The sequence below is a fragment of the Ranitomeya variabilis genome, chromosome 3 (assembly GCF_051348905.1).
Source record: "Ranitomeya variabilis isolate aRanVar5 chromosome 3, aRanVar5.hap1, whole genome shotgun sequence".
NCBI classification, from domain to species: Eukaryota; Metazoa; Chordata; class Amphibia; order Anura; family Dendrobatidae; genus Ranitomeya; species Ranitomeya variabilis.
The window spans coordinates 738008733-738024827 of record NC_135234.1 but is presented as its reverse complement, the minus strand read 5'-3'; the positions used below and the strand labels follow the sequence as shown (position 1 = coordinate 738024827).

The 16095-nt window shown below is 44.7% G+C and overlaps 1 protein-coding gene across 2 annotated transcripts in view; it reads right to left on the bottom strand.

Moving 5' to 3' along the window:
• The window catches only part of CNTN5 (contactin 5), a 2016448-nt gene that overhangs the window by 550580 nt on the left and 1449773 nt on the right, over window positions 1-16095 (bottom strand). For both annotated transcript variants that reach the window (XM_077298468.1, XM_077298469.1), the window contains one exon: window positions 3020-3223. In XM_077298468.1, the coding sequence (XP_077154583.1) occupies window positions 3020-3223 (204 nt within the window). The remainder of the gene's footprint in view (window positions 1-3019; window positions 3224-16095) is intronic.

Genomic DNA, 16095 nt, shown 5'->3' with positions numbered 1-16095 from the left:
GTTTCAGTTGGCACAAATCCTGCAAAACAGCAGTCAGGTGGCCGCCATTTTGCTGAATTGTTTCAAGGCCTAATAAGAGGTTGAAACAATAAAATGCATTATGTTCAGTTGTCCTAGGCCCTCAACTGTACTTTCGTCACCTCTGCCACAACTCATTGGTCCTCCTCTCCAATCTTTGGTTCTTGTGGCGAGAGAGGCCCATCATGTGAACTGACACTAATGTGAATCAGCCCACTGGAGAGGAGTGAAATTAGTCACAATGTTGAGATTACTCCACATAACTAGTGGCAAAGGATAAGTCGTAGTAGGAATTAAAGGGACGCCATAGCAGAAAGGCACGAGTCTGGTAGCAGATAGCAACCAGGAAAGAGCAGTCCCAAAACCGAGTGCGGAGGGTGGGCACCTTTTGGGGATGCCCTTGTGGAACTAAAAGTGTAGTGGGCTGGTAGTAGCGCATGAAGATACAGTGTGTGCGAGAACTGAGACTCACTGATATTGGGGTGTAAGCTGTGACAAATATGAAGGTGGAACTGGCTCAGGCCCAATGAATTTCACTAAAGGTGGAAAAAGCAATGCTGGATGTGGCTTCCATAATATTGCCTCCAAATTTGAAGATTGTAAATAAAATCAACCTGTTTTTTTTAGAATTTCTGGTGTCTGTAAGGGTATGTGTGCAAGACGTCTCTGTCAGGGTACACTACCAGAATGAAAACGTGCTAAATAAACATAAAAAAATGAAAGTATGTACTAAAATGTAAAAACGACTTGATGTTAACATGTTCAGTTTTTGGTGCGTCTTTTAACCGCTTCACATTGGTAAAGTCGTGAAGCAGTTAAAAGAAATGACCTGACCACTCTTCAGGTGCCTTCTGCTTGCAAGCTGCTCATTGGTTGTTTCCTACAAGTTAAAGAAAAATGGTGTTGCAAAGCTGCTGCAAAAAATGACAGACAGGATGCCACAGTAGAAGGAAAATCACCTTCCTTAAGAGTACTGTTGTAGCAAAACTCGGCAGGTACGTCGGCATCAAGTAGGCTTCTTATTGCCTTGTCGAAGAGCCAGCTTTCTCTTCAACAGGCAGGGTGTTTGGAAGAGGTCCTATCCTCCTTTGTTCTTATCGGAGGACCATCCAGGACTAACCCTCATCAGTACAAGCTGCATGGATTGCATGTCCTTGCCAAACGCAATGCTACATTGTCTACAATCTGAAATGATCCAGATCCGGCTGATAAAAAGCTTAATATTTTGTTATCTTCATTGGGTTCCAAATAAAAATGACTTTCTATAAATTACCAAATAAGAGTGAAGAAAGTTAATATAGTAATGTTTTATTACAAAAGGGAACTTCTAATCTTTTTTTATAGATAGAATATTAAATTGTTTTTATAAGCTCGCTCGAGGTGAAATTGAATTGCACAGAATGAATGATAGTCAAGGACATTCTATAAACGAGATATTCATTTTACTGAGAAACTATTCTAGGATTTTTTTTTTGATGTTTTTATTTAATTTGCTTGGTATCGTGAAGATAAGTTTTCCTTTGAGATGTATAGGAAAGTTAAAGATTGATAACAGTTGAATTTGTAGAATCTCGCGCAAAGTGACATAAAGATGTAATATTGTTCTCTATTTTCATAGATGGAAATATAAGGGAGGGGGCTCTGGCATGTGATTAGTGCGGTATCATAAATCTGCTTCACTGCCCTGTCCCAGGAATCAGAATATATGAACATGGAGCAGTCCATTATATCATTTAGCTGTTAAGGTCAATTGAAGGTCATTTCATTCATGGTTCAGAGCTGAACACATCGAAAATAAAAATGGGACTATAAAATATGGAGGATTGGACTGTGATTCAGCATATTGAGGCAGCAGTAGATGTGTTTTAGATTTAGTGCAGGCAGACGTGTGTAACCGGTACGTTTTGAGTCTATTTCTTTCCCTCTGCTGCTTTCACAAAAATGCACTGTTTCACTTTCCGTCCTTTCCGTGTGGAGGTTTCTTTGAGGTGATGTCACAGCGGTGCTTGGTCCTTCACATAATTTTCTTGTTAGTCTTACAGAGAGATTCTGCAGCTGCATCCCCCTCCTCCCGCTTCATCTTAGAGTAGTATTCCAGTTGGAAGAAGCTATCACTTATCCATCGGATGTTCTAGGTTTGTGGGAATCCAAAGGCTAGGACCAGATGGATGGAAGGAGTACGACGCTGCAGCTGACAACGTTTAATCTGCCTGAGGAAGGAGTAGGTTCTACTCAAAATGCGTTTCAATAAACTGGATTAAACTATGTCAGCAGCAGCGCCCTACTCCTTCCTCCTGCCTGAAGAAGAAGTAGGTTCTACTCCAAAACGCGTTGCAACAAATGTAAAGTTTTATTTATACTTACCTCCTTGATTAACCTTTGTCAGTGGCAATGACCAGGATTCACTGCACTCCTCTCTCCTTTACTATATTAAGAAGTTGAACCCCTTTTAATGCTATTAAGAAACTATGAAATAGTGAACACACTGTCTGCTTTAGTCTAGTAATTATGTTAACAGCCGTAGTGATTGAAACTCTCTTCACATCTCATGTGATGAAATTATAAATTCACACTCTACTAAAATTGGAGGGAACTGGTTCACAGGACCCAGTGAAGAGACCAATTCCCAAATCTTTGACCACTGGATGAGTGCCATGGGAACCGCCTCTAACCTGCCGGTAGCCACCCAATTCACAAATCTTTGACCACTGGATGAGAGTCACGAGAACCGCCTCTAACCTGCCGGTAGCCGCAGCTCTTACTTTGATTATCTGACCTAGTAAAATTTCATCATTGCGGCTTGATGGACATGTGATGTTGCATCAGACTGCCTAATCAAATAGAAAATCTGTGAACGTCGAGATGTCAGTGGTTTTCAGGGCTCCTGTCCAGCAGTCAGAGAGTACGGACCTGACTGCTGGACTGGGTCACTCAAATCAATTTACACCAACTTTCACCTCTGAAAAATATAAACCCTATGTTAGAGAGAAAAATGACTTACCATCGTTGCGTAAGGTTAGCGGCGTTGGTGGGCTCATAACTCTTGTATTGGTGAGGACATTTTTCACATGGCATATATAGCTGCCCACATCGGATGCCTGTGCTTTTGAAATGTAGAGGTTTCCAGTCTCCTGGGAGATGAAGCGCCGGCTGTCTTCAGCCACAAAAGAGGGATATTCATTAAACACCCAGCTGTAGGTAATTTCTGGGGGAGAAAAACGTGGATTGTTTTTACATTTTTTCAAATTATGAGTAAATTTTATACAGTAAAAATATATCTTTATTCCATGTTAGCCAGTAGATAGAAAAATATTAAAACTTGAGAGTTCTCAGTGGTTCACACCGTTTAATGGAAAACTGAAAAAGATGGTAATAAATAGCAAGTTTTGGAGACTACTCAGGTCTCTTCTCTACTATGCCTGATGAAGAGTCCTGAGTAGTCTCGAAAGCCTGGAGTTTGTTACCATTTTTTCACTTAGCCATTAAAAAATATCAACCACTGAGTACTCTCAAATCATTTTATAAGAATGGATGGGTCCACCGTCATATCACTGCAAATTTTGGTAAGGATTTAAATTTATCACAATACTAATTAAATACAATTTTGCAATGTGCTAACAAATCCCTTGACAACCTATACTCCATGTCAAAAATCACTGGATGACCAGAAACAGACACAAATAGCACAAATATTTCCCGAATGAGTATCATAAAAAGTTTTTTCAAAGTTTTTCTTCAAAGTTGGAAATCTTGGAGGATCATTATGCTGAGATGTCAAAAACAAAGGTAAAATCAATAGTACATAAAGAACTTGAATGAGAAAAAGTAAGTTATGGATCTTAGCACCAACTGGCCACATTAACTGCTTGTGCATTTATACCCTAACTAGATGGTGGCCCGATTCTAACGCGTCGGGTATTCTAGAATATGTATGCATAGTATATTGTGCAGCCCACGCAGTACATTGCGCAGCCCACGCAGTACATTGCGTAGCCCACGCAGTACATTGCGCAGCCCACGTTGTAGATTGCACAGCCCACGTAGTATATCGCACAGCCCATGTAGTATATTGCGCAGGCCACATTGTATATAGCACAGCCACATAGTATATTGCCCAGCCACATAGTATATAGCACAGCCCATGTAGTATATTGCCCAGCCACGTAGTATATAGCACAGCCCATGTAGTATATTGCCCAGCCACATAGTATATAGCACAGCCCATGTAGTGTATTGGCCAGCCACGTATATAGCACAGGCCATGTAGTATATTGCCCAGCCACGTAGTATATAGCACAGCCCATGCAGTATATTGCCCAGCCACGTATACAACGCAGCCCATGTAGTATATTGCCCAGCCACGTAGTATATAGCACAGCCCATGTAGTATATTGCCCAGCCACGTATACAGCACAGCCCATGTAGTATATTGCCCAGCCACGTATATAGCACAGCCCATGTAGTATATTGCCCAGCCACGTAGTATATAGCACAGCCCATGTAGTATATTGCCCATCCATGTGTACAGCACAGCCCATGTAGTATATTGCCCAGCCACGTAGTATATAGCACAGCCCATGTAGTATATTGCCCAGCCACGTATACAGCACAGCCCATGTAGTATATTGCCCAGCCACGTAGTATATAGCACAGCCCATGTAGTATATTGCCCATCCACGTATATAGCACAGCCCATTTAGTATATTGCCCAGCCACGTATATAGCACAGGCCATGTAGTATATTGCCCAGCCACGTAGTATATAGCACAGCCCATGTAGTATATTGCCCAGCCACATATATAACACAGCCCATTTAGTATATTGCCCAGCCACGTAGTATATTGCCCAGCCACGTATATAGAAAAGCCCATGTAGTATATTGCCCAGCCCATGTAGTATATTGCCCAGCCCACGCAGTATATAGCAATGTGGGCATCATATCCCTGTTAAAAAAATAAATAAAATAAAAAATAGTGATATACTCGCCTTCCGGAGCACCCGGATCCAAGCGATGCTCCTCGCCCGCTCCGGTCCCAAGAGTGCATTGCGGTCTCGCGAGATGATGACGTAGCGTTCACACGAGACCGCTACGTCATCATCTCGTGAGATCGAAGCATGGAGCGTCGGGAGGAGCGGGTAAGGCCTGTTGTCGATCCGGGGACCGACGGACTGTGAGTATCTAACGATTTTTTTTTTTAATTATTATTTTTACCATTAGATCGTTTTACTATTCATGCCGCATAGGCAGCATGAATAGTAAAAAGGTGGTCACACAGGGTTAATAGCAGCGGTAACGGAGTGCGCTACCCGAGGCATAACGCGGTCCGTTACCGCCGGCATTAACCCTGGGTGAGCGGTGAGCGGAGGGGATTATGGAGCGGGCGCCAGGCAGTGAGTGCGGGGAGTAAGGAGCGGCCATTTTCTTCCGGACTGTGTGCGTCGCTGATTGGTCGCGGCAGACATGACAGGCAGCTGCCGAGACCAATCAGCGAATGAATAACCGCGACAGAAAGAAGGAAAGACAGACAGACAGAAAGACGGAAGTACCCCTTAGACAATTATATAGTAGATTATTACTCAATAGATTTACAAAGTTACACTGTGCTAAGCCCCCAAGCTCAAACTAATCACATCATCAACCCAATTCTGAAAACAGACTTTTCACAGAGGTAGAGAAGAATTTTTTAGCTTCACCCTTTGAGGTGGCACTCCGAAAAGTCAATATTGGCCCTTTAAAGAGCTTTGCCACATGACTTAGGAAGTAAAGGCAGAAAATAATTTTCCACAAAAGGAAAAGACCTCCATAGACCTTCCATCCTCTTACCCAACTAACCAGTCTCCTATTTGCACTAAGGAAAGTCAAGAACTCCGAAACAGCTTGCTACAAATAGAGATGTCTGTCTTCATATCCTCAGGCATGCTGCACAACATTTTAATGGGTTAATGTTGACTTCTTGGACTGCACCCTTCAGCCGGTGGCACTAGAGACCCTATTTTATTCCAATTTTAATTTATTTTTTCCCAGGAAGTATGACAAAACCTATAAGTCTCCCTATGCCAGCTTGGCATTCTTCTTCAGGAGAAACTTTACCAATTACAAGAATGGTGGGGTCCAGCACCCAACACCTTACCATTCAGCTGATATTAGCAGCCACTTGCAAATCTTGTACGATCTGAATTGTACAGCTCCATCCAATATGTAGCAGTGGCTGGAGAGAACTGCAGATCAGCTCCAATTTCCTTAAATAGAGCTGCACCCCCTAAGCAGATAACTGTTCATCGGTAATAATCGGTGATAATGCCGCCTTTCATTTAAAATAAGCTCTGGGAGCGGAGTTTCCAGGAGATCTATGTCCAGCCCATAGATCTTAACAGCTCATTAACAAAAACGTGGATTTCTCTGGAATGAGACATTAGATCACAGATATGAAAGAATAATTTTATTCAACTTCCTATGACCTACATGGCCATATAGACGTCTTATGAGGGTTGATCCTACTAAAAGATGCCCTTTATGGAGAGTTCATTAATATTATCATTAATATATTCTGGTGAGTTAAATCACACCTCTTTTTTCTTCCCACACTTAAATAAAAATTCTAACCATTGTTCAATATTCATCAGAATCGTCACCTATATTATTTCTTGTTTAATATAAACTATTATACGTTTAAAAAAAAAGCAAAACTAATGAACAAAAACTCTAACTATTGTTTAGTATTTGTCAGAATGAGCACCTATATCTTACGGGGTTACGGCAACAGTGTGGAGCCAGAAGACTGCAGTGTCTGATTGTTCCTACTCCGGCGCTGAGAAGAAGCACTTCTCCTTATAAACAGGGAGGAAATGGTTGAGGAGGTAAGAGTGGTTGGGACTCTAGGAGGTAGCGACCATGCTATTTTAGAATTTTGGATAACTAGAGGAGGAAGAACTGTGAAAACTCAGGCGTCAAGGTTAGATTTCAGAATGGCAGATTTTAAGGGACTCAGAAAGAGAATTGGAGGGATCCAATGGCTGGATATCCTTAAGGACAAAAATGTCCAGGAAGGATGGGAAATCTTGAAAAATGAGATTCTCAAAGCACAATCGTTAACAATTCCGAAAAGAGGGAAGAATAGGAAGCATTTAAGGAAACCAGGATGAATGAACACAGAACTTAAACACATGCTAAAAAGGAAGAAAGAAATGTTTATCAAATGGAAAGAGGGAAGCATATTTAAAGAAGAATATAATGCTGACTGCAGAACCTGCAGGGTACAAATCAGATTATCTAAAGCTGACAATGAATTAAGGCTTGCAAGAGATGTCAAAAGCAATAAAAAAGGATTTGGGGGATATGTCAAAAATAAAAGAAAAGTCAAAGATGCTATAGGATTTTTACAGGATGAAAATTATGAAATGGTAAGAAAGGATGTTGAGAAGGCCGAACTTTTAAATTCTTATTTTGTATCTGTTTTCACTCAGAAAAAAAATCTAACTGATTTTCACTGTCCTTTTAAGGGAATAGAAGAATCCAGGATATCTATAAACAGAAAGATAATGAGGTAACACTTAGCTAACATAAATGAATTCAAGTCTCTGGGTCCAGATGAATTTCACCCCAGAGTACTGAAGGAGATAGCAGAAGAAATTTTTGAACCACTGTCTGTAATCTTTGAAAATTCTTGGAGAGCAGGAGAAGTCGGAGAAGACTGGAGAAGAGCAAATGTTGTTCCTATCTTCAAAAAGGGGTAGAAGGTAGACCAGGGAACTATAGGCCGGTGAGTCTGATGTCTCTACCAGGAAAGAGCTTTGAGCAAATTATTAAACAACACATATGTAAGTAACTGGATAAGAATGAAGTGATTAAGCAGAGTCAGCATGGGTTTGTAATTAATAAGTCATGTCAGACTAACTTAATTTCCTTCTATGACAGAATCACTGACTGGGTGGATCAGGGAAATTATTATTTTATTATTATTATTCATTTTTATAGCGCCATTTATTCCATGGCGCTTTACATGTGAAATACGGGGCAAATATAGACAAATACATTAAACATGAGCACAAACAAGGCACACGGGTACATAAGGAGGGAGGACCCTGCCCGCGAGGGCTCACAGTCTGCAGGGGATGGGTGATGATACACTAGGAGAGGGCAGAGCTGGTTGTGCGGCGGTTCAGTAGGTTCAGGATCACTGCAGGCTGTAGGCTTGTCAGAAGAGGTGAGTCTTCAGGTTCTTTTTGAAAGTTGCTATGGTAGGCTCCTCCTTCCACGTACGGCCGCAGGGTGGGATTCTGTGTATGTATCCATCATTTAGTAAGTATAATACGGCTTTACCCATGTACGCTTATGGGACTTTCCCGGTATATGTGCACCCATGTGTTGAGGGTAGTATGATTGTATAGGGTCTTATCGCCGCATTATACCTTGCATTAGGCACTTTATCTGTACTTTGATTTTTATGCATACTTAGTATCTCCCTGCACCCGCTTACTATCAGTGAGCTATTTTTTGTATTACTGCTACTATATGTCTGGTTGGTTCTGTCACCACAAATATTTAATGATATTATTAGCTATTCTTTGTATTTTGTTGTACATTTTTGTGGGATGAGTATATACCAACTCTTTTTGCTCTTTAGCCTAATACGCACGTACGTGGCACTAGTGTTGCCTTTCGTTTATCCATTGCATCGTTTTTATTCAAATATTCATTTGTGTATTTATGTACTTTTTTAATGGTTTTCAATAAAATTGTTATTCTTAGCTTTTGTGTCCATTCTTCTTTTGGTTTATATGGTAGGCGAGAGTCTGATGTGCTGGGGTAGAAAGTTCCAGAGTATGGGGGAAGCACGGGAGAAGTCTTGGATGCGGTTGTGGGAAGAAGAGATGAGAGGGGAGTAGAGAAGGAGGTCTTGAGAGGATCGGAGGTTGCGTGTTGGTAGGTACCGGGAGATCATGTCACAGATGTATGGAGGAGATAGGTTGTGGATGGCTTTGTAGGTCATTGTGAGGGTTTTGAACTGGAGTCTCTGGGCGATAGGAAGCCAGTGAAGGGCTTGGCATAGGGGAGAGGCTGGGGAATAGCGGGGAGACAGGTAGATTAGTCGAGCAGCAGAGTGTAGGATGGATTGGAGTGGTGCCAGAGTGCTAGAGGGGAGTCCAGAGAGTAGGAGGTTGCAGTAGTCGAGGCGGGAGATGATAAGTGCATGCACTAGTGTTTTTGTGGTGTCACGGTCAAGGAATGCGCGGATCCGGGAAATGTTTTTGAGTTTGAGGTGGCAGGAGGAGGCAAGGGCTTGGATATGTGGCTTGAAAGAGAGGGCAGAGTCGAGGATCACCCCGAGGCACCGGGCGTGTGGGACTGGGGAAAGTGAGCAGCCATGAAATGCTGTAGAAATAGTATACCTTGACTTCAGCAAAGCATTTGACAAAGTATCTCACGCAGTCCTTATTGAAAAAATTTCTAAGTATGGAATGGACAAGGCAACTGTTAGGTGGATTCATAACTGGCTTAGTGATTGGACCCAAAGAGTGGTTGTAAATGGTTTCACATCCAGTTGGAAGAATGTCTCAAGCAGGGTACCACAGGGCTCTGTCCTGGGCCCTGTATTGTTCAACATCTTTATCAATGATTTAGATGAAGGAATTGAGGGTAAACTGATTAAATTTGCTGATGACACAAAGCTAGGAGGGATAGCTAATAGCTAATACTAGAGAAGAGAGAGAGGATTCAAAAATATATAAATAAACTGGAGCAGTGGGCAGCAACTAACAGAATGATTTTTAACAGAAAAATGCAAAGTACTACATCTGGGCAATAAAAATGAAAAAGGCATGTACAGAATTGGAGGAATAGGGCTAAGCAACAGCACATGTGAAAAAGACTTAGGTATACTAATAGATCACAGACTGAACATGAGACTCAACATGAGTCAACAGTGTGATGCGTGTGATGCAACAGCAAAAAGGGCAAATACAATTCTGGGATGTATTAACAGAAGCACACAGTCTAGAACACGTGAAGTCATTATTGCCCTCTACTCCTCTTTGGTTAGACCTCATCTGGAATACTGTGCCCGTTTTGGGCACCACATTTTAAAAAACATAAACAAACTGTAGCAAGTTCAGAGAAGACCGACCAGAATGGTGACTGGTCTGCAAACCATGTCCATGAGGAACGTTTACAGGATTTGGGAATGTTTAGCTTGCAAAAAAGAAGACTGAGAGGAGACTTAATAGCTGTCTACAAATATCTCAAAGGCTGTCACATTGTAGAGGGATCACCTTTATTCCCATTTGCACAAGGAAAGACTAGAAGCAATGGGATGAAACTGAATGGGAGGAGACACAGATTAGATATTAGAAAAAACTTTTTGACAGTTAGGGTGATCAATGAGTGAAACAGGCTGCCATGAGAGGTAGTGAGTTCTCCTTCCATGGAAGTGTTCAAATTGAGGCTGGACAGACATCTGTTTGGGATGATTTAGTGAATCCTGCTTTGAGCATGGGGTTGGACCAGATGACCCAGGAGGTCCCTTCCAACTCTAACATTCTATGATTCTATGATTCCTTTGTTTTAAATGTATTTATTTCTGGCAGAATCGGCCATGTTGGAAATCCCTGTGCTCACAACTGAGCTCGGTTAGCCACTCCTTTTCCCGTTATAATCTGGACTTGTTAATACTTGTCAGAGCTAGCATTTGCTGCATAGCTAATGGTGGGAGAGGAGCATATATGAGGAGGAGAGTTGGAGGAGTTATTAATGACTGTTCCTTGATTTTTATGCATAGTAACTGGAGCAGCCCCCAAACGCAGGACGGCGGGGTACTCGGTACCGGGTCTCTCGGTTCTGAGGATGTCACGGTGGCATGACCCGGTCCGTGGTCCTGCTAAGGGGCGCCCAATAAAAGGTGTAGGTGGTGGTGTAGGTTGCAGGAAATAACAAGGACACAGGGTTGCAGTCTCTTTACCTCTTTACTGAAGGCTTCAGCATCCGCAATCCAGAGCACTGCTAACAGGGCTGGCTGAGACCGGCCGGTCTGAAGGCACATCCAGAGTTCCCTTTACAGGTGGAAATCAGTGTCCTTCCCAACAGCGCCTGTGTCTTGTAGTACCTCCCTGCTGACCACCATGGGATAGTCCTCACAACTGTCGTGTATGTTTCTGTTCTTTCTCTCTACGTCCCCAAGATGACATGGATAGGATGCACCCGTATGACGGGGTAGGCCTGGAGTTATTTTATAGGGACCCTAGAGACACCCCTCTCCCACAATTGCCTCTGTTGTCTTCGTTAGGTGTAAAGGTGAGACAGCCAACCTAAAGTTAACTGCCCGGCCGTAGTTCAAAGTAATGCGTAGAGTCTCTTACTTTCTCGGCGTTCCGGCCGCTACGCGCCTCAGCAGGATGTTGCTGTTCTTCAGGCACAACTCCTTCTGGTTCTATCTCCTTTGTGCTGTGATCCCGTTTCTCACTTCTCCACAATATGCTTCGCTTCATGTCCTTTCTTAGGAGTCTGCCGCTATAAGGCACAGGCACGGCTCCGTAACGATCTGTCCTTTTCTAGGGCTCTGCCAGGATCCCACCCCTGACAGGTCCTCTCTCGAGCTCTCCTCAGCTACTTTCTTCCTGACTTCCTATCCAACCCCCAGTTTTACCCATGTGTGAGGAGTGGCCTAGTAGATAGGACCTTTTGCTCCCCCTGGCGGCCGGAGTGTGAAGTGTAATGTGTGTCTGTGATACCTCTTTTAGTGCAATCAGACGTACCATCACTCCCCTTAGTGGTGGAGCGACAGTACTGCAACGACCAGGACTATGGAGCGCTGCACTCCCCCCCGTTAAATCCAGTACTCCCGGACTGGGAAAAGAAGAACAACAATACATGTTAGCAACAGACATACAAAATTTTGAAATGCTATGAACAAGCAAATGCTATGAACAAGTAAATACAAGAGGGCTTCCCTTTATGGGAGGTGAGGACACTTGAACGTTGCGAAAGTTTGGTCATGCACAGTTCATGACTCCCAGATCAGTGGGTGCAACCTTGAAACAGCAGGGACCCGGGTAAACAAAGGGGTCCCTGTGAAAGTTTTGGAGCAATTCACTGTCCATTACTCCATTGTCCATTTTTAAACCTGCAACAAAGATATTTACACAAACATTTTCAACCAAATAGCAACTATTGTTAATATCTCCAAGTTTTGTAGCAAAGTGGAGTTTGATTCTTGGTGCTACGAGTAGACCTCCGCAGTGCAGGGGTGGCTATTGGCCTAACAGGGCCCGCTATGCTTGCTATCGCTGGTGTAATGCACTGTCTTCTAGCTACACTTCTAGTGAGTCTAGGTAGCACTGGCATGCTGGAGCTCTCAGGGCTGCTGCTACTACTTGTGGGTATGGCAGATTCTCCGATAGCAGAGGGAGGACTTGCCAGTTCAACGGTTGGCATAGCATCCTCTGGTGGGGTCTGCTGTGATTGCAGGTCCGGATGATCTGGCACCATATTTAGTTCTGGTGGTTTCAGTTGACGAAACGTTAAGACAGGTACCACAATGGCCTGATTTATTTGAGTGCAAGACTGGGGAAAATCACCAAGAACAGTGTGTATCATCTTCTCCTCCTCTACAGGTGGAGAGGTTCTTGGATCTGTTTCCCTCTCTCTCAACTTATCAGGGCATATTTTAAGGTGGTCACTGGATATTGCCGTTGAGGTTTCCCCTCCATCTTTGCTGATGAGGCAAACCTTCGTGTTGTCGAAATCAGATGGCAGGATGGTATACGGTTCCGCCTCCCATTGATCGTCAAGCTTGTGTAGCCTCCTCTTCCGTTTGTCTGGCTTGGGCGAGACTTCTTTCCACGCATTCCTGTACTTTGCGGTATCTTTGCTGCCATTCTGTATCCCAATCTGCATCTGGCAAGGTATCTTCGGGGGTTAGGACCCCCATGTCCATATCAACAGGAAACTTACTAGATCTTCCTCGCATCAGGTACGCTGGAGTGCAGTTGGTGGAATTCACTGGGATGTGGTTGTACATGTCTACCAAGTCGGGCAACTTCGTTGGCCATAAGTTCCGTTCCTCCACAGGTAAGGTCTTCAGTAAGTCGATTACCACTTGGTTCATCTTCTCACACATCCCGTTGGTTTGTGGATGGTACGGTGTGGTTCTGATCTTCTTACACCCATACAAATTGCAGAACTCCTGGAACACCTCCGCTTCAAATGCTGGCCCCTGATCGGTCAGTACCTTTTCCGGGTACCCATGGAGTCTACAGAAGTACTGCTGGAAGGTTTTGGCGGCCGTCCTGGCCGTTAGTTCTTTGACGGGCACAACTACCAGGAATCTAGAGTAGTGGTCCACGATGGTGAGGGTGTAGATATAACCTGACCGACTAGGTGTTAGCTTCACATGATCTAGCGCGACCAGTTCGAGTGGCCGTTTGGTGATGATGGGCTGCAAGGGAGCCTGTTGGCTGTCACGGTCCTTCCTTCATAGGCTACAGGGGCCACACTCCCGACACCACTTCTCTATGGCTTTCTTTATGCCAATCCAGTAGAACCTCCCACGGAGTAGCCTCTCCATCTTCCTCCATCCGAAGTGTCCTGCCCCATCATGGTACGCTCCCAGAACCATTAGCACATCTTGTCTTGGGACCAATATCTGCCATACCAATTCATGAGTGCGTGGGTCAATGCTTCTCTGGCACAGCTTACCGTCATGAAGAAACAGTTTGCCTCTCCCCCTCCACAGCTGTTGTGTCTCTTGTGGGTCATCTGGACCGGGATGCAAACCTGCCTGCGTCAGGAGCTCTTTCACCCGACGGACCGCGGGGTCGCCATCCTGGGTTTCTGCCCACCCGTGATGGGGTAGGGGGTTCAGCGTGGAGCCCTGCTTATTCCTGCGCCTGTTCTCCACCTGATGGGAGCACTGGGTGGCCTTGGGGCGATGGAAAGTGGGCAGCTCTACCTCTTCTAGTGCCTCAGGGTCTTCTCCCGTTTCTGGCAAGTTGGGCATCCGGGACAATGCATCGGCATTCACGTTCTTGTGCCCTGCCCAGTACTTGATGGTGAAGTCGTAATTGGACAACCGGGCCATCCACCGCTGCTCCAAGGCACCGAGCTTTGCTGTGTCCAGATGCGTTAGTGGATTGTTATCCATGAAGAAGGTGAATTTTGCTGAGGCCAGGTAGTGTTTGAACCTCTCCGTCACTGCCCAAATGATGGCGAGGAACTGTAGTTGTCCGGATTCCTTTCAGTGGGACGAAGATTTCGGCTGGCGTAAGCGATTACCCTCTCCTTGCCTTTCTGGACCTGGGACAACACGGCTCCCAGTCCCACGTTGCTGGCATCCGTATACAGCACAAACGGTTGATCATATTCAGGGTAGGCCAGTACCTCTTCTCCTGTCAGCGCCAACTTTAAGCAAGTGAACGATTCTTCCAGTCCCTCGTTCCAATCAAATGGGGTATTCTTACCCTTGGTCTTCCTGGATTGGCCCACCAACAGGTCTTGTAATGGCACAGCCTTCTTGGTGAAGTCCTTGATGAACCTCCTGTAATAGCCTACCAACCCGAGGAACTGCCGAACCTCATGGAGGTTGCCAGGCTTTGGCCAGTTCTTGATCACCGTGACTTTGACGGGGTCTGGGGCCACCCCGTCAGCACTCACCACATGGCCCAGGTACTGCACCTTGGGTTTTAGCAAATGGCATTTGGATGGTTTTACCTTTAGACCAAAGTTGGACAGGGCTTCGAACACCTCGGCCAGGTGCTTCAGATGGTCCTCATAAGTCTTGGAGAAGACGATAATGTCGTCCAGGTATAGCAACACGGTTTAGAAGTTCTTGTGCCCTAGACAGCACTCCATCATCCTCTGGAATGTTCCCGGGTCATTGCACAATCCGAAGGGCATGTAGTTGAATTCGCAGAGACCCATCGGCGTCGTGAAGGCCGTCTTCTCTTTGTCTGCCTCTGCCACGGGAACCTGCCAGTACCCACTGGTAGAGAAGTAGTTAGCAGATTTTAAAGCAGCCAGGGACTTCTCTATCCTGGGCAGTGGGTATGCATCCTTATGTGTAATGCGATTTAACTGCCTATAATCAACACACATCCTCATTGTGCCATCTTTCTTCTTAACGAGGACTAATGGAGCGGCCCAGGGGCTACAACTGTCTCTCACTACCCCAGCCTCCTTCATCTCTCGCAACATGTCTTTGGCAAACTGATAATGAGCTGGGGGTACAGGACGGTATCTCTTATGGGTCGATTGTCTCCTGTGGGGATATGATGTTGAATCCCTTTTACCTGCCCAAAATCTAGGGGGTGCTTGCTAAATACACGCTCGTACTCATGAACCACCCTGTAGGCCCCCTGCTTCTGGTGAGATGGGGTAGAGTCAGTGCCCACATGCAATTCCCGACACCATTCTTTCAGTTGCCCTGCAGAACCATTGTTCTCCACCGGATTTGACGAGACCAAGGGTCCGGGTGACTGTATCACACTATTATTAACAGTAAACAGTTTGGCAAGTGTGACATATTTGGTTAGATGGACTTCCTCCTCCCCACAGTTAAGAACACGTACTGGCACCCTCCCCTTGCAGACATCAACCACCCCTCTGGCTGTCAGGAGGGTAGGCCTATTATCTGAATATATGGGTTCTACCAGGGCCTGATAGTCTTTACCCCTGAGGCCTGTGGTTGCCCGACACCATATTAACATTTCACTCCTGGGGGGTATCGCAATGGGGTTTGAATCACTCACTGTGACACGACCAATTTCACCACCAGTCAGCTCCACCTTCTGTCTCTGCATCAGAACCCTGATTTCTTTTTGCAGGGCGCATTGTTCACTGTAGCCAGCTGTTTCTGCTACTTGCTGTAACAAGACAATAACTTCTGCAAGACAGTTTTCTATGACATTAGTACCGATGGTCATCATGGGATTACATTCGCAGCGGTCATTATCAACAATTACAATCCCTTGGGCCTCCAATTCTACCCACCCCACTTTAATGGTGACCTCTTTATACCCCACTTGTGGCAATGGCTGACCATTGCTGGCTATTATGGTGAAATCATCATTGGGGCCACGGGTAATGTC